General features: G+C 43.3%; 1 protein-coding gene across 4 annotated transcripts in view; it reads left to right on the top strand.

The window, feature by feature from the left end:
• Positions 1-17805, top strand: part of LOC107524106 (aldehyde oxidase 2) — a 57897-nt gene that overhangs the window by 31731 nt on the left and 8361 nt on the right. For 3 of the 4 annotated variants that reach the window (XM_016195891.2, XM_087819390.1, XM_016195877.2), the window contains 11 exons: positions 257-344; positions 1699-1785; positions 1971-2162; positions 4616-4843; positions 8640-8735; positions 10487-10615; positions 12615-12689; positions 13402-13454; positions 14673-14787; positions 16956-17021; positions 17139-17327. In XM_016195891.2, the coding sequence (XP_016051377.2) occupies positions 257-344; positions 1699-1785; positions 1971-2162; positions 4616-4843; positions 8640-8735; positions 10487-10615; positions 12615-12689; positions 13402-13454; positions 14673-14787; positions 16956-17021; positions 17139-17327 (1318 nt within the window). Of the gene's footprint in view, positions 1-256; positions 345-1698; positions 1786-1970; positions 2163-4615; positions 4844-8639; positions 8736-10486; positions 10616-12614; positions 12694-13401; positions 13455-13838; positions 13842-14672; positions 14788-16955; positions 17022-17138; positions 17328-17805 lie in introns of all 4 variants that reach the window. The other variant, XM_087819388.1, reaches the window with a different exon arrangement.

The following is a 17805-nucleotide window of genomic DNA, read 5'->3' as shown; positions in this document are numbered from 1 at the left end:
GTTAAGTGGTCCCAGAGCAGTGTTCCCAAATTGCTGATAATAAGTCTCCTGAGTTCATAGAAATTCCTGCCTCCCCATCCCAAACCCACTGAATCAAAATCACCAGGAACTGAACATTTAACTGATGCTCCAAGTGGCCCTCACCATTAAAGAAGACCAGGAAACCCTACACTAGATAGGTGGATGGATACTAGGTGAGTAGATAGGTGGATGGGTGGGTGGGGTGAAGGCTCTGACCAAGATTTGTTTTCTTTAGAACTGGTCACCCCATTCGTCTTGTTCTTGATCGTGAAGATGACATGTTAATAACTGGGGGGAGACACCCACTATTTGGAAAATATAAAGTGAGTATTAAAGATGAAATTATTAAAATACCTCATTTTATTTGAATGATTTCTTTTCTATTATTTTGATTTTGCTGAATTCTAAAATTAATAATCTTAGCATCTAAAATATTCAGTGAGGATGCTGTATATTTGAATGCTCATAACATTTTCACAAGGAACGTTTAATAAATCTAGTGTACTTTTATTATTCAACTTCATAATTCTACACTAGATTTATTGAAAGTTCTTCATAGAAAGTTATGAGCATTCAAATACACAGCATCCTCACTGGACATGTGTGTGTGTGCATGTGCATGTATGTATATATCCTCATTCAAACTTTGCTAACAAAGTTTTGCTTGTCTATTTGGAATTATTTGTATAATATATTAGTATAATAGATATTTGTGTGTGATAGGTTCTTCCAAAATTCTTAAAATGTTTGTATTAAACAGCTTAAGAATTTTCTCTGCTATCTTTGTTTGGCAATTCTTTCTTCATGAAAAGTTAAAGGTAAACTTCAGCTTAGCCTTTGTCAAAATTATCATAAATTCTGAATTTGTGGATTTCCCCACATGTCCTAGTTGCCCTGATTTATTATCCAACATTTCTCTTGGAGTAGATGATAATAACCCATATGGTCTCATCAGTTTGTATTTATCCCCATTTTCAGGAAGACAAAGGTCCAGAGCCAGTCTTTTTTGGTAGAACTACAACAGGGAGTGGGAACTTTTATTTTCAATCTGGGCTCTATAGACAAACTGGTCTGGGGAGAGAAGGGGTAGAGGCAACTTCAGAAAAATGCAAGGTGCCTCTGGGTCCCAGTAAGAACAGCAGCACTTGCTCCCATTTGTCACGCCCACCCATAACCAATTACAAAGCACTTCACAGCTCAGTACAATGACAGCCATCACTCCAGGGTCCCTTTCCAACCTTGGCTTCCAAAGCTTTCCTGTAACAAGATGCACTCCCATTCCTTCCAACACACTGGAATTCCAGAAGCTTTTCCACAGGGGGGAAACCACAGTCTAAATTAGAAGGAGTACCAGTAAAAAGTGAAGGAGAACCTTCCAAGAGTAAGGAAGAAAAGGGTAGCAATTATCTGTCTGGAGATAAGCAAGGACTTTAGAATTTCATACTGACTATGAAGCCAGAAAATTACACATTGAAAGGAAAGGGCTCAGCAAAATTCAGGTCAGAGGAGGTCTTTGTCAGCCAAGTACTGAAAAACAAAGAAACAGGCAGGTGTGGGGCACCACTGAGCAAACAGGAGCAGAGTCTGTCTTCATTCCTGCCCAGTAGTGGAACTGGGCTGTGTCCCAACTTGGCATGTAAGTTTTAATCACATAAAATGTCCATCATTTGATGACAGGTGGGATTTATGAACAACGGGCGAATCAAAGCTCTCGACATTGAGTGCTTCATTAACGGAGGGTGCACACTGGACGACTCGGAGCAGGTACGTGCATCAGTGACCAGTGTCCTTGACCGTGAATAGAACGCAGAATTTCTAGATGAGACTTTACTGAACATCTTTCCTCAAGTACTTACCAAATTCCACAGCAGCTCAGCTCTGTGTACTTGACTTTTAGAGCAAAGAAAAAACTACTGTCCAATGTATATGAATATCTTCTATTACTTTAGGTAACAGAATTTCTTATACTAAAGCTGGAAAATGCGTATAAAATCCGAAACCTCAGGTTCCGGGGCCGTGCGTGTATGACCAACTTACCATCCAATACGGCCTTTCGCGGATACGGCTTCCCGCAAGGAACCCTAGTCACGGAATCTTGCATCACAGCTGTGGCAGCCAAGTGTGGCCTTCTGCCAGAAAAGGTAAGGTTGTCATCAAGGTCACAACCAAGATTGCTGAAGAATCAGGTTGGGGGGCAGCTACACAGGGGAATACCCTAGAAGAACTATTCAAATTAGCTATGGCTCAAAATTCAAAATATATTCAGTGCTACCTAACAGAATTCACCTCTTTCCCCTTATCTTCCAGCCTTCTTGTGCAAAGATTTCTCTTCTTCCTTCTTTAAATTTGTACAAAGATAATTACTCTCTTTAAAATTCAAACCGCACTGAAGTAATTAAAGTAAAAAGTGAATGTCCCTCTTTATACCCCCTCACCCCTGTTGGTTAAGGGTAACCACTGTTCACAGTTCCATAGTTCTTGTTCTAGCCCTTTCTCTATAGGTATCCACCCACAAGTATTCATACACACACACACACAAACATTGCCCTGTATTTATACACACACATATACAGTTATTTACCAAAATGGGACCATAATAAACACAGTATTCTGCACTTTGCTTTTTCTACTTGACAATAGGCCGTGGCCATCTTCCTGTGGCAATAGAATGCCTTCACTTTCATGGCTGAATAGGACTATGTAACACGGATGTGCCATAATTTATTTAGCCATTCCACTACTGGTACATAGCCAGCTTCTTACCCATCTTCAGCTGTTAAAATGACATTGCAATAAACATCTTGGTACAGATGTACTGGGGGGATAGCTTTGTCCTCTTATGTATAGGGTAAATTTACGGAACTGGAATTGCTAGTGCACTTGAAAACTTTTGGAGGTACTGCCAAAAGAATGCACTCCAAGGATATTATTTTGTGCAATACGCTAGAAGGTACACAGTATATACAACATGCTAGTCCAGACAGGGGCAACCACTGGCAGTTGAGGTCACTGCTGATAATAGTTTCTGCTCCTCATGTATTCTAGTCAGACCCTAGCCTATTTTTTACATTTCTATCCTGTTTCCTCAATATGGACCCTCTGCTCCAGCAAGGACTCTCTATGTATTGTCCTTTGAACTTCTTTGTTCCTAAATTCAACAGGGAGGCCTACCAGGTTTGTGATTTGTGGTTGTCAGGGTACTTTCTACACACAAGGGAACACCTAAACATAGAACAAGGGAGACAATAATTACCCTAAGAGAAGTCACACCAACTGTTCTATGGGTACAAGAGAGGAAGGCATCACTTTGGTTTGGCAGGAAGAACTTTCTGGAGAAGATGGCACTTGAGATAGGCCTTGAAGAATGACAGGCACAGATAATGGGAAGGTGATGAGGCAAGTGGGGCAGCTTGAACAGGAAGAGGCACCCTCTTTGTGGCTCAGCTTCCTTACCTATAAAATGAGGACAATATAGCTCACTTCACAGAATTCCTGCAAGAATCAAATGAGTTGGCATCTGTTAAAATTTTTGTTTTTATAAACTGGATAGTGTTACTCCAGTGTTGCTGCTAAAAATAATTATTTTATTTGTTATTGGAGTGAGATGGGGATAATGAAAAACTCCTGAGCGTATCTCAGTGGATTCCCCTTCTTCGTCAAGTGGTGCAGGCAGGCTTCCAGGACAGAGACTCACCCACATTCAGATACATTTTCAGAGAGGTTTGCTCTGTTAACATAAGAAACGCCCCAACCTGTAGAGTTTTGTGAGAGTGTGTTTGAGCCAAACTGATGACGTGTGCCAGGGAGCAAGATCTCAAAAGCTCTGGAGAATAGCAGTTTGGCAGCTTTAGGAGGGGACTTAAGGAAGATTCTGTAGAGGTGGGAGAAAGTAAAGCAAGAATCGGACTACAAAATAATTAGCAAGATTATGTGCTCTCCTGAGGGTGGTTACAGCTTATCTAGAAGGTATTTTATTAACCTAGATGCACAGACACAATGGGCAGGGCTTGCTTAAGGCAAAGATTAACCTTTTACTAAAAAGTTACGTGCCTGGGGTGTGACTGCCCACCCTGACCTGCCAAGTTAGGAATTTATGACCAGGTCACCCTGTGAGGTCACTTTCCACAGAGCCCCTTTTTCATCCGGACCACACATTCCAAAGGCCATTGGAAGGCTCAGAGAAGATCTGCTATTTGCATTTAGCTGCAATGCTGTTCCTCTCTAGCAGAACAAGTCTCCAGTCAGGATAATAAACCTTTGCTTTTGTACACTACCAACTCTGCTCCATCTCTGAACTTTGCAGGGAAAAAAGGACAATCTGCCTCCCTAGTCTCCTTCATCCCACTGCCCTTCACAGACCAGTCACTACCATTACCCTCCACCTTCAGGAGGGAGAGACCTGATTGGTGCTTTGCAGAAGAGAAATAACCTCCATTCTTTCTGCAAAAGCACATGCTGTTCAAAGAAAGAGAAGAAAGACCCTGTCTTCTCCCCACCAAAGTTTGTGTTTTCATGAGGAGGCTTTTCAAGTCTCTATTTTGCAGTCAGTTTCTGTCTTACCATAACTATTGAGTCAATTTTCCACCCATTTCAGGTTAGGGAGAAAAACATGTACAAAACTGTTGATAAAACCATCTACAAACAAGCGTTCAGCCCTGAGACCCTGAGACAATGTTGGAACGAATGTCTGGACAAGTCTTCCTTTCACAGCAGAAGAAAGCAAGTGGAAGAGTTTAATAAGAAGAATTACTGGAAGAAGAAAGGCATTGCTATTATCCCCATGAAGTTTTCAGTTGGCTTTGGTGCAACAAGCTATCATCAGGTAAGGTCCTATATGGGGTAAATCACCCTTGAGTCAGACACACTCCTGGCCCAATCAGCCTGTGTTGACTCTGGGAGAGTGTCACATTGCCTAGGGCACTGAGGCACTCCCCGCCAGAGTGCAGAGCTCTCCCGAGCTGCACCCATCTGCAAGCACTTTCACCACAGCACAGTAGAAAAATGCCTGAATGTCAGAGAGAGGCATCAGCAAGCATGAGACCTGCAGCAGTGTAACTGACAGTTTGGAGCACAGACACCCCCGCACTGAACCCCTATTCAGAAAGGGAACAGGAGTCCACAGGGCTTGAGGGGCTGTTCTTTCTGAGCTCAAGGGTCTCAAAGGTAGGGCAGGAATAGGGCTGCTTCTGGTCTGTGCTCCTGTTCCTACAACACTCCTTGGTGCACCTTAAGTCTTAAGCAGAGAAGTTGTTTCATGTTGCCCTGACCAGCTATTTGTTTCAAGCTGCCTCTCCCAGGAATCTGTGTCAATTCTGATGGAGAAATGGAGAGAGGGCCCCAAAATCATCCCAGGTAGATTTGTAAAAGGAAGAGGCAAGACATTCAGAGGCCCTCTCCAGAGGGAGGAGGAAGGGTGGCATGTAGATGGGTCCATTAAATAGCACAAGGACTGGTATGGACGAGTCTTCCCAGGAATCCTGGTGGGCCATATACAGGAAAGCTGTTTAGAAAACTGAGAAAGATTGTTGCCCCCCATGACTGTCCACCAAAAGCAGAAAAATCTTACATGCATTAGATCTAAACATAAGTCCAAAAATGCATTAGATCTCCTTGTGGATATACCATTGAAAGCATTCTTCCACCTATACCCAACACTGGCAGCCAATAGAAACACACACACGCACACACACACACACACACACACGCCCCACAAAAGCTGCTCTGTCAAAGGAAATCTTTCTTGGGTAACAAAGCAATTGCCCCAAATCCCTAATTGACTGGAGTCAGGCAGACCTGAGAAAACCTTGGCCCTGCCACTTACTAGCTGTGATATTAAGCAAGTTATTTGACCTGTCTGAGCCTCAGCTTCCTCAATTATAAACTGAATAATAATCCTCTCTCTTAGGATTGATGAGGATTGGCTGAGACGATGACTGTAAAGCACTTGGCAGGGTTCCTGGAACACCATGTAGTTATCCAGGGCAGCCCACCCCCACCCCCAGGAAATCTGACACACCTCTCAGGGCTGTGGCTCCTCTGGCGGTAGGATGAGACTCCCTGACTCCTGGGTCACACTCTTGTTTTCAAGTCCAACATGCCCATTTTATAAAGAGGGACAAGGTTAACTGTCATATCTGCAAGCCTGGAGTCTATCAACAGCTGGGGCATAAGAGATCCTGGATAGTCACATGTGTGGATTTTCCTCTAACACCAAATGTTGTGTCTTTCTACACCAATTCTCCAACACCAACTGAGTGTCCAACAATTCAATTCCATTCTGACACTTACTACCCAGAGCTAGTGCAGACCCATAGGTCAAGGGCTGAGTCCCACAAGACTGCCCCAATTTCAGATGCTAGCACAAATGGGCTGCCGAGGCTACCAGCACTTCCGCCCAGCTGACTTCAAATTTGAGGGTTTCCACTACCCAACCCCTCAGGTTTGATAATTTGCTAGATCAACTCACAGAACTCAGGAGCACTTTACTTATGATTACTGCAAATTTATTATAAGTGATACAACCCAAAAACAGCCAAGTGGAAGAGATGCACAGGAGAGGGGATATGAGGTCAACCCAGAAGCTCCCAGCACCCCTGTTGTTTGGGGTTTTTGTGGGAATTCATTACATAGGTACACTTGATTAAATCATTGGTCATCAGGGATTGAAATCAATCTCTAGTCGCTCACACCTACCTGGAGGTCAGGGAGTGGGGCTGAAAGATGTGACTCTCTGAGTGGTTGGCTTTTCTGGCAACCAACCCCCCACCCCAGCTATCTAGGTTCCCCCATAAGAGTCATCTCAGCATAAATTCCATGGGTTTTAGGAACTGTGCCATAAACTAGGGGAAGGACCACATATTTTTTATTATACCACAGCTCCCCTCACCTAAACCACAGCCTAATTTCTGCCAACTTCTCATCTCACCACAAAAAACTTCTTTAAATCAAGCACAAGTCTCCATTTGAAAGGCCTCCAGCTTCCCCACAGAGTTCCAAATTGATGCACTTGAGAAGCACCAGGCTAGGAGCTGAAGCGTGTTATTCCAGGTCAGCTGATGACTCATAAAGCTGGAACACCTACTCCCTGAACTAGGCCTAAGGAACACTGTCTTCACAGGGAGTCTAGCCCACTCTGTGAAGAAATACTATTATTAGAACCTACAGGCCTTGATGCCCTGGAATCCGGCCAAGCCACCCAGGGCCCAGGCATCTCCAGACAGAATAGACTGAAGTCCTAGTTCCTCCCCCCTCCTTCCCCTCCCCTCCCCCTCTCCCTTCCCCTCCTCCCCCTCCTCCTTGAAAGAAAAATACCACATTTCCATTCATCCAGTTTAACAAACATTTATTTAGTATTTCTATGATTCAGACTTACTCAAAGTTCTCAAGGACACAAAGATGAAAAAGACTAGGTGGCCTTCCTCTACGAAACTCTCACAGAAGATCTGTCACCCCCGTACTCATTTCCTGTGGCTGCAATAACAAAGTACCGCAAACTTAGGGGTTTCAAATAGCAGATCTATTCTCTCACAGACCTGGAGGCCAGAAGTTAAAAATCAAGCTGTTAGCAGTGCTATGCTCCGTAAGGCTCCAGGGAAGAGTCCTGCCTTGCTTCATCTTAACTAATTACATCTGCAAAGACTATTTACAAATAAGGTTACATTCTGATGTTCTAGATGGACAGGAATTTGCAGGGACACTATTCAACTCAGTACACCCTGTAAGAGTAAGCGCAGAGAAGGGGGTAATCGATCCTTCCCAGAAGGGAACGAGGAATGCTCACGGAAGTTTTAACACAATAGAGACTATGGGGCGTGAGTCTGAAGACTGGGGAGCAAGCCAGGAAGAGAGCATCATATGCAAGAGCGCAGGTCAGGAAGGAACAGTGGTAATACCAGACTTAGAAGCAGGGCAGCAAGGGACAGGGAAGAAATGGGAAAAGTATGAGAGACCAAATCCCAAAGGGCCTCATATTATATGAGGAGCGGGTGCGGGGCTCTCCCTCACAGACCACGGGGAGTTTCTGCCCACCTTGCCCAAGTGGCGAACTGTTCTTCCCTTCATAATTCCATTCAGTGTTCTTTGGGGAACCCTTCCCTGGCTCTGCAGAAGCAGCTGGATCTGTCCTCCCAGGTCTCCAGGGCCCCTATGACACACCCATTTCACTCACAGAGCACTCTGTTCTGATGACTTGCTTTGCAGCCTGGCCCCACTGCACTGTGAGCCACTTGAGGAGGAAGCACATGTTGTTTGCCTTTACGTATCTAGAGCTGAGCCCAGGTTGGCACATAACATGGGCAAGTACTTACAAATGTTTATTTCACTAGTTGAGGGGTTTGCCAGAGAGTTTTAGCAGGGGAATGACTTTCAAATAGTTGCAACCAATACCCATAACTCCTGAGTATCCCAAGGGACTCCTACCAAAACCAGGTTCCTAACTGAGAATGTCTTTCCAGGTGACTTTTGCACAAAACAGGACTAAGCCTCAGAATCCTACCAGGAAAGCTTGCCTCTGGCCCCCCCCCACTCCGAGAGACTGGCGTTTCACTACCTCATTTCTTATACTGAACCTAAACTAAGCTAGCACTGAGCTGTGCCTTCGGGGTTGGTTGTTTTTCTAGGCAGCCGCACTTGTTCATATCTACACAGATGGATCAGTATTGGTCACACATGGAGGCAACGAACTGGGACAAGGTATTCACACCAAAATGCTACAGGTAAGAGGAATAAAATGAAGTCATTAATCTCTATTCATTGTTGACATGACTGACGTTTGGCACTAATTTTAGGGTAAGGGACAACTCCCTGAACTCAAACCCTAAAACCTTGACTATTTAGTTGAAAAACTTCTAACATATCAAATAGAATGGCTGAGGTGATGGAAACCACACACATGTGCAAATACTCCTGGAGGTTGGCCAGGGTTCACGGATGGAGGTGGTTTCCAGTGAAAACACCAGTAACGAGGCCCTGGAGCACTGTGGTAAGTGGGCCATGCAGGCTTACCTAGAGTAGGAGTTCCTCAGCTTTCTTATTTTGAGACCAGCATGTATAGTTTTTAAAGTTTGGGCAACAATATTAGCATATTATTTTGACAACTAAAGGCAAGCATTTCATCAATATCATTCTCCTATAATTTTTAAAGAATACTTTAACACACACATACATACACACAAAATAGGAAGATATGATCTCCAGAGAAAAAATAATTCTTTGAATTAAATAAATTTAACTTTATGACAAATTTATTAGATTGTTGTAGTGAATTTCTGCAGCTTTTGACTCTCCAGCTCCTTAGCTACTCTGGAATATGCCTCTCACATTCCGTAGAGTTCTTTCGTGTGTTTTTTTTTTGTTTTTTTTTTTAATTTTATTTTTGTTTAAAATATTACAGATGTCCCTTTTTCTCCCCAATGACCCGTTCCACCCCATCCCATCCCATCCCCCTCCCCAGTCCCTCTCCCCACCATTGCCCGTGTCCTTGGGTTGTGCATATACACACATAAATTCTTTGGTTACTCTCCCCCCGCCCTCCACCATCCCTCTGACATTCGTCAGTAGACTTCTGAAGGACTCCTCAGCTCCGGTGGCTGTCAGCCCCACCCTCCTCCTGTTACTGGCACCAGGTTCATGTGCCAAGATGCTTAAGAAGAAAAAAGGCCAATAGTCAAAACATCAGAGTTTGAAGTAGAAAAAGGTGTATTGATTGAGAAAGCCCACCTCAAGAAGATGAGGGTGCCTAAAAGCTTCTGCAAATCCATCTTAAAAGAGCCCAAAATTCAGGTGTCTTTTTTGTCATCAAGGGCAGGGAGGTGGGCGATGCAAGAGGTGGGTGAGGGCTACAGACAGCTAGGCCCTGACACGGTGCCAAGGAAAGAGCTCAGAATTTCTAAGTCTTCTTGTTCCCGGTTGGTGGTTGGTCGGTCGATGCCCACTGATCTGAGTGTAGTCTGGAGATGACTTTAAATCTTTTTTCCATACTCTGGTTTCTCTTCAGATCACATAAACCGTTTGCCTTTTAAATCCTTTTCCCCCCATCTGTGACCACGTTGTATCCTCCCCCTTATTATTATTGCCTGTCTCGGAAATAGCCATGCAGATGCCCATGGCGACAGCTTGGCCCCTGTAGCTGCCTTTCGCACTGGTGGCAGCCTCCCGTGATAGTGGCCGCCTCCCCGACAGCGCCTGGCCGGGTGGCTGCCCGTGGGGGTCGCGGCTGCCCCTCTCGGTAGTGCCCCCGAGACTGCCTGTTGCGACATTGCCCAGCCGGATAGCTGCCTGTCGCGACATCACCACACCCAGTAGCTGCCTGTCGTGTTATTGTCTGGCCCCCGTAGCTGCATGTCACAAGGTTTAGGCTTTACAGGATATCATGAACATAAGACAAATAGTAATTTTTATTAAGGAAACTAATGACTCAAATCTTCATAGAACTGGCTGAACTTGAAAATGTTCACTTTTCTCCTAGGTGGCCAGCCGTGAATTAAAAATACCCATGTCTTACATACACACCTGTGAAACAAGCACAGCCACGGTGCCCAATACAATTGCTACAGCGGCTTCCATCGGCTCGGATGTCAACGGCAGGGCGGTGCAGGTGCTTCCTCCTGTCTGTCCTTCCCTGGGCACTTTTACCACATCTCTGGTTTTCTTAGCTGGATACAGGCACAAGCGGTTGGCTTCAGAGAAGTCATCTGTGTCACTAAACACAGGCTTGGGATAACCAAAATGTCAGAGTGTGTGTTCCTTGGAGTAGGCTAAACTGAGGCGACACACAGACCCAGAACACAAAGGCTGAAACGTAACAAAAGTCCCTTTCTTGTACACTCAAGAGTCCAGAGGGAGTGTTTGCTCATTCAACACCCAGGCTGATGGCAACTCCTCCATCTCCAACATGTGACTCTCACGTCCTGAGCACCGTCATCCAGTGAGCCAGAGAGGGAGAGAGCATGGAGGCCAGACCTGGCAGTGACGCAGGTCACTTCCACTCGTCACCTATTAACAGAACCAGTCCAGGCCACAGCTAACTGCAGGGGAGGCTGGAGAATTTAGAGCAGTGGGAAACCGTGTGCCCAGCAACTATGGAAGGAGGAGAGAATGGGTACTGGTGGGCAGGCAGTCTCTGTCCCTGGGAGACACAGAAATAAGAAATCTGAGTACCAAGAAATGCAGAGCTGTGCAAGTTTGCCCTGACACAAATAAGTTCTTGCAGGCAGGTAGGCAGACAGAGCCCCAGCCAGGGAGACAGGGTATAATTAAAGTGTCTACATCAGTGGATTTTTACCAGAGTACTCAGCCTTTTTGCTTATACTTACGCTAGTACTTATTTTCTAACTGATGTTCAATTTTTACTTTTTCAGAATAGATCCATGACTTTGTATTTTTTGTTCAAATATCTGATTGCATGTACTTCTGAAGTAATATCTATTTGCCATGTTTCTGTTGTAAACTGCCCGCTTTTTCTATTGGAATGCCGTGGGGAGGCATAAACCTCACTCCCAGGACATGACACTGAAGCCACCAAGAGGAACCACTTTTAAATCCATCTTATCTTTGTGAGGACATGCTTAGGGGCTCAAAAACCAGAGATGATTTTTACTCAGAACAAATGTGTGGAAACCCTCAAATTCATGAGATCCCACTTTGGGTAGAATCAAAAACAAGCTAGGAATAGCTCAGTGTGTATGGGAGTCATCAGCCCAAACTAAGTGATAACTCATCTTCTAGGACAGCAATTTTCAACCAGTGTGCCACAAGAGTTTTTAAAACATGCAATACCTGACTATCAGGGGCACTGCCTTTTTTCCCTTAGATTATCAAATAAAAAAATGACAACCGCCAACACAACAATAGCCATCCAGTGTGATGAATCAAAATTACACCTATTTTTTTTTTGTCAGATCAACAAAGAAATATTTTTTTTGGTGTGTGGCAGAATTTTAGTAATTATTTTATGTGTGCTGTGAGATGAAAAAGGTTGAAAATCACTGTTCTAGGACATTGAGTTTTAGGTTTCAGTTTGAAGTATCAGAAACTTTGTAGATCAGGCTATTAAAAAAAACAAACTTAGTTTTCAGTTCACACCCAAAGCAAAGGCTGCCATTGCAGAGCTTTGATGATGGATAGATGGAAGAATAGACAGAGGGATGGACAGAGAGTTGAATGTTTCAGACCCAGAAGGATATTGGCATGTCATTGTTGCAGACTGGAAAGCACACATTTGAATGAAAATAAGATGTTTGGTTTCATTTATCTTAATGGCTGGAAGATACAAATGAAGGTATAAGTTAAAACATAGAAAAAGAGAAGAAGGAATTAAGAACATGAATATTTTTAGAAAGGGGACCTGAGAGTAGAAATTCAGCTGAGCCTGTATTTTCACAGGAAGTGAAGCAGGAAGGGAAAAAAACCCAGCGACTGACTCTCTTCTCAAGGTCAGGGGCTGCGTTGTTATTGTCTCTATGTCCCCGATGTGTCCGTATCAGGCACTCCATAAGTATTCACCAACCTAATCAGTTATCAATGAATAGTCTTCCACACAAATCCTAACCGCTGGGCTCTCCTCTAACGGGAATTCCCTTCTTTACTCCTTCAAGAATGCTTGTCAGACGCTTCTGAAACGCCTTGAGCCCATCATTAAGAAAAATCCGGAAGGTTCGTGGGAAGACTGGGTAAGTGTTCCGCTCGTTTACTGCAAGTGAGAAAACAATCCAAACCAGGAGCGCCACGGCAGCACACAGCCGCAGACCCCGGAGACAGTTCTCAGGGGGTTTCTGCCAAAGGGCAAGATCCCCCAAGGCTGAGGCTGCTGTTCCGTGATGTTTGCCAGGTAGGGATGGAGAGGCCACACGGGCGACAGTGTCTCTGAGAAGACGAATGGAAGCGTGTAAGGCCTTACCCACGCTGCTTAACAAGAAAGAAGAAAAGACTGAGCCTTCCTCACACACACACACACACACACACACACACACACACACGATGTGTTGTCTCAAAGGAAAAGACTCATTTAATCCAACTTTACAATACCCTATATACTATTTATTTCATTAGCACCATTATCTCACACGTGCACACACACTAGAGTGCTAACATTTAGAAATGAAGCACGAATACCTTATGAACTAAGCCCATAAATCATGGCTGTGCAGCAGGATTCCATTTTATTTATTCAATTCAGACCTCTGAACTTAATCAGAAGGAAATTGTTAGTGTACCAGCTGAGGAAAAAAATACTACGATGAGCTAGTTCTATTATTGGTAACAAAGCACCAACAACAATGATCAGATGTCCATTTTGATTCATATTTTCATTTTGAATATTTTTATCTTCACCTATCTGATGGTATATTTATTTTATTTTAACTAAATATGGTCATTCTGCAGATAGAAGCTGCTTTTGAACAAAGAATCAGTCTTTCAGCCACGGGATACTTCAGGTAAAAATTACAATAACTTCTTAACTGAGAAAATGAGAGGCAACAAATCCCTCAGGGCCTCAGTTCCCTCATTTGTAAAATAAGTTTTCATTATGTGATCTCTGAGGTCCTTTCTAGGCCCCAAATTCTATGACTTCGCATTGGCCTTTGAGCTACGTCCAAAGAAATATTAAATAATAAAAATACCCCTATCGGGTATAAAAAATTTAAACATTGCTTATAGCATCTAATCATTATTTACTTTTCTTTATTGTGGAAAAAATAAAGAATAATAATATTCTTTATTGTGACTAGTAAAAAGAAATAACTCGAGATTCAATTTTACAAATCTTTCTCCCAATACCATTAAAACCTCTCTGTGTTCAGGCTGCTGCTAGACAGGAGCAGGTGGACAGGAGGTCATCACCAGTGGTCATTTGTGCAGCGCCCGTCAGAGGGAGGCCTCAGCAAATGTGGGGTGACTGAATGCAGCACAGAGAGGGGGCTGATTGTCAGTTCTGGAAGTGTATGACATTAGTTTAACAATCTAATGAAACAGACCACCAAGTGAGAGGGAGGGAGGGAGAAAGGGAGGAAAAGAGATAGGATGAAACAAATACTCATGAAGAGAAAAGGAAAGAAGGTAACAGCCCAGCCCAGTGCCCTGCACACTGTGAGTTCTAAATTCCCAAGTTCGGTTACCAAGAAGAGTGCAAATCAGCCCCTAGCTGGGTACATTTTCCATTATAAATTAATGCATTGAATTGCAGGCCCTTTTTTATACCAGCTCCGGGTTGGCTCTGGGAATGCTGATAAAATCAATTGAGGTTCTCAACGGGCAGAGCTAAAGCACAAACCTAAGCCATCAAAATGCAGACCTGGAAGAGCCAAACCAAAATGGTCTCTTGGCTTCTCTGTTTTTCACATCCTGACTGCAGCACAGAGTATCCTCTTTAAAATGGAGGCAGCCCGGCTAGGCGTGGCTCAGCGGTTAAGCGTCGACCTAGGATCCAGGAAATCGGGGTTCGATTCCCGGTCAGGGCACATGCTCGGGTTGGGGGCTGAGCAGATCAATGACTTTCTCATCATTGATGTTTCTATAGCGATCAAATGAAATGCTATCATAACTTTAATAACTTTTCAAATGAGTCAACATTGTTTGCACGCGCGCATACACACACACACACACACACACGCATGTGCACACCCCAAGCTAAAGGGCTTTATTTCTTCCATCAGGGGCTACAAGGCCTTCATGGACTGGGAGAAGGGGGAGGGAGACCCGTTTCCTTACTATGTCTATGGAGCAGCCTGTTCTGAGGTTGAAATCGACTGCCTGACAGGAGCTCACAAGGTAATATAAGTTTCCTCTTGGCAAGTTAAAACAATAACAAAAAAGCATTGCACATCAATAGCCCAATTTCGTTATGTATACTTGTATGCAATAAGAACAAGATTCGTTCAATTCCATGGGAATGCCTAGAGATCCAGCTTTATCCTGAATTTCCACTTAAAAAGAAGTAGCCAAGAGGAGTTGCTCATGACAGCCCCAAATGCATTGTTTCTTATTCTAATTCAGACAATAAAATTACTTTCCAAAGTTTTTGCAAAAAAAGTGCGTGGGTGGAGGGTCTGTTTCTATAGGAAGATCAAGTCACCTAACCTGAAGGAATAGGTAATTTAGCAAATTGTCTTGAGTAGACATTTTGAAAGCACATAGCAATGTGATAGTGTTTCTCCAAAGTCAATTATCTCAAGGGTACTACTGCCCCTAAAATAAAAATAGATTGGGGTAGGGGAAAAGGGGAGATTGTGAAAATAACTTTGTGTTTGCTATTTAATTGAGTATCCAAGAAACCACCTACTAAAGGCAGGGAGTCATATTTAAGCAAAAAATTAATACCTTCCACCATCAAGGAATGACCTGTGAATATACCCCAAGTACCATTCCAAGAGCGGAGATTACAGAAACCATAAGTAGAATACAGTATTAGTCCAAAGTACAGTAAATTGTTAGGAAATTCACATGATTGACCGATGACACATCTAAATTCCATACACAAATTATTCTAATATCATCTTGAACCATCTTAATCCAAAATAGAAATGGTCAATTCATGTAAAATAGAAAGGACTTTGCAAATACTGACTTACACATCTTATCAAAATGTCTTTTATTGCTCCATTGTTGGCTAACTTGTCCACCACTTAAATAGTATGTGAATAAGATTTTTAAAAGTACAGTAAATAGAGGGATATCTGGAGAGCAGGTTGCCTTCACATTTCACGTAAGTTCATCCTTAGAACATATCACTATGATGTCTCCATTGTTAACTCATGAAATTAGGATCACAGATTGCTCAAACTGTGTTTTCCTAATGTTTTTCACACCATGACATACATAGATAATGATACTATTTTCATAGCACTGTGTGGCAAACAAGCAAGCTGTGGCTGCCGGTGATCAGCCTGGCCCCCAAAGGCCCACGTCAGTGTCACTGTCCAGTCTCAGCGTCGGCACCCCTGTAACCCATATGAGGCTCCACTGTAGGTGGCAAGCTGTTTGTAGACATCCACTAGGTTTCTGATCTCCTCACCTTGAAGGTGGTGTTGCCAGATTTAACAAATAAAAATACAGGACACCCAGTTAAATTTTAATCTCATATAAACAACAAAATAATTTTCTGGTATAAATATGCTCCAAGCAATAGTTGGGACATACTTCTTATATCTGGCCTTGGTATAAATCCCCGAAGAAATGAACCTCATGGGATCTTCCAGAATTTATGGTGCCTCCCTTATTACAGTTTAAGTTTCAGTCATTTCAGGATCAATAGTTTATTCTTTTAATTAAAGAGAAATGAGAGAAATGAAATGAAGGGTCTATTGCTTCTGGCTCTTTGTGGTTGGTCAACTAAAACATCTCATGATTCAGTTAGTACATGGCCATCTCTTCTGTTGTCCAACACCCACAATGCAAAATAAACCAGGTTTCAAGATGGGAGTAAATTGAAGGTCAGCTCTGAGGTGTATCCAGCTTCCTGCCCTATCCAGGCTGAGAATGGATGAAAGCTCATCCCAATGCCCATAGTAGGTTGTATAAGAGGCCAACATTTGAGTCAAAGGAGGATTTCCTATCTAAAGAGCTAGATAGAAAGCAGGCGCCCAGGTATTGGATCTAAACAGATATTAGAGCAACAAATCCAGGTTAAGAATCAGATGAACAACCAGGCTTAGTTATTTACTAAGTGACACTCAAGTATACCAACATGCCATGGACTCTGGAGTCACTTAAGAGGAATCAAAACTGTGAATGCAAAAGACCTTTGGGGCTCACTGCCAGTCCTGGCACTAAATTCAAAGAGCTTAGCAGATGTCTTACTACCTCTAATATTGATGGAGCTCAATGCAGTATTAACTAACGAGCAGGAGTTCTGGAATAATTTGGGACCATTTGAATAAATCTATAAATAATATTTTTAATTCAAATTTTCACACTGAGATAACTTTACTTTTTGGCAGAAAATCAGAACCGACATCGTCATGGATGCATGTTGCAGCCTAAATCCAGCCATTGATATTGGACAGGTAGGTCCTGGCCCACTTAGATGGATGCTGCTTCCTGAGAGTCATTGCGGAGCAGATAAAGGGAAAGGCCTTCCGAGAAGTTTACAATATCACAGAGCTTGACCTTTTCCCCTTTAGATCGAAGGTTCGTTTATTCAGGGAATGGGCCTTTACACCACTGAAGAGCTGAAGTATTCCCCAGAAGGCGTCCTGTACTCTCGAGGCCCGGATGAGTACAAAGTCCCAACCATTGTGGACGTCCCAGAGGAGTTCAATGTCTCCTTGTTGCCGTCATCACAAACCCCACTGACCATCTATTCCTCCAAGGTAAGCACCCAAGCCAGCTACCGTGCAGTTGATGGATCAGGCAGCATAATAAATGAAAGCAGGCGGACAAAATAAAAATAAATGTCACCCATCATCAGGACCAAATCAAGATAGACTGTTGGAATCTGGAGATGAATCACGTCGAGAAAAGTGAGATTCAGGGAAGATAAATGATCCACCTGCTGGCCATCCTGGGCCAAGGATTTTATTTATTAAATGCTTTCACTGAGAACTCTGAAATTCAGCAAAAAGCTTTGATTGGATAGAATAACATTTTCGCTTAGGAACAAGAAGTCTAAAATATTAAATGGGAATGAGGACAATGCTACTGAAATCTTAGAAAGCAGGGGCAGTGTGAACAGAACCCTGGACCAGGCCTCAGAAAACCTAGATTCCTGCCCCAGCCCCTCCAACTCTCTATCATATTAGGCAAATCACTCACCTCCCAGGGGCTCAGGGTCCTCAGCCATACCCAGAA

This window comes from Miniopterus natalensis, chromosome 8 (assembly GCF_054644295.1).
Source record: "Miniopterus natalensis isolate mMinNat1 chromosome 8, mMinNat1.hap1, whole genome shotgun sequence".
NCBI classification, from domain to species: domain Eukaryota; kingdom Metazoa; phylum Chordata; class Mammalia; order Chiroptera; family Miniopteridae; genus Miniopterus; species Miniopterus natalensis.
This window is presented reverse-complemented; position numbering and strand designations above follow the sequence as displayed.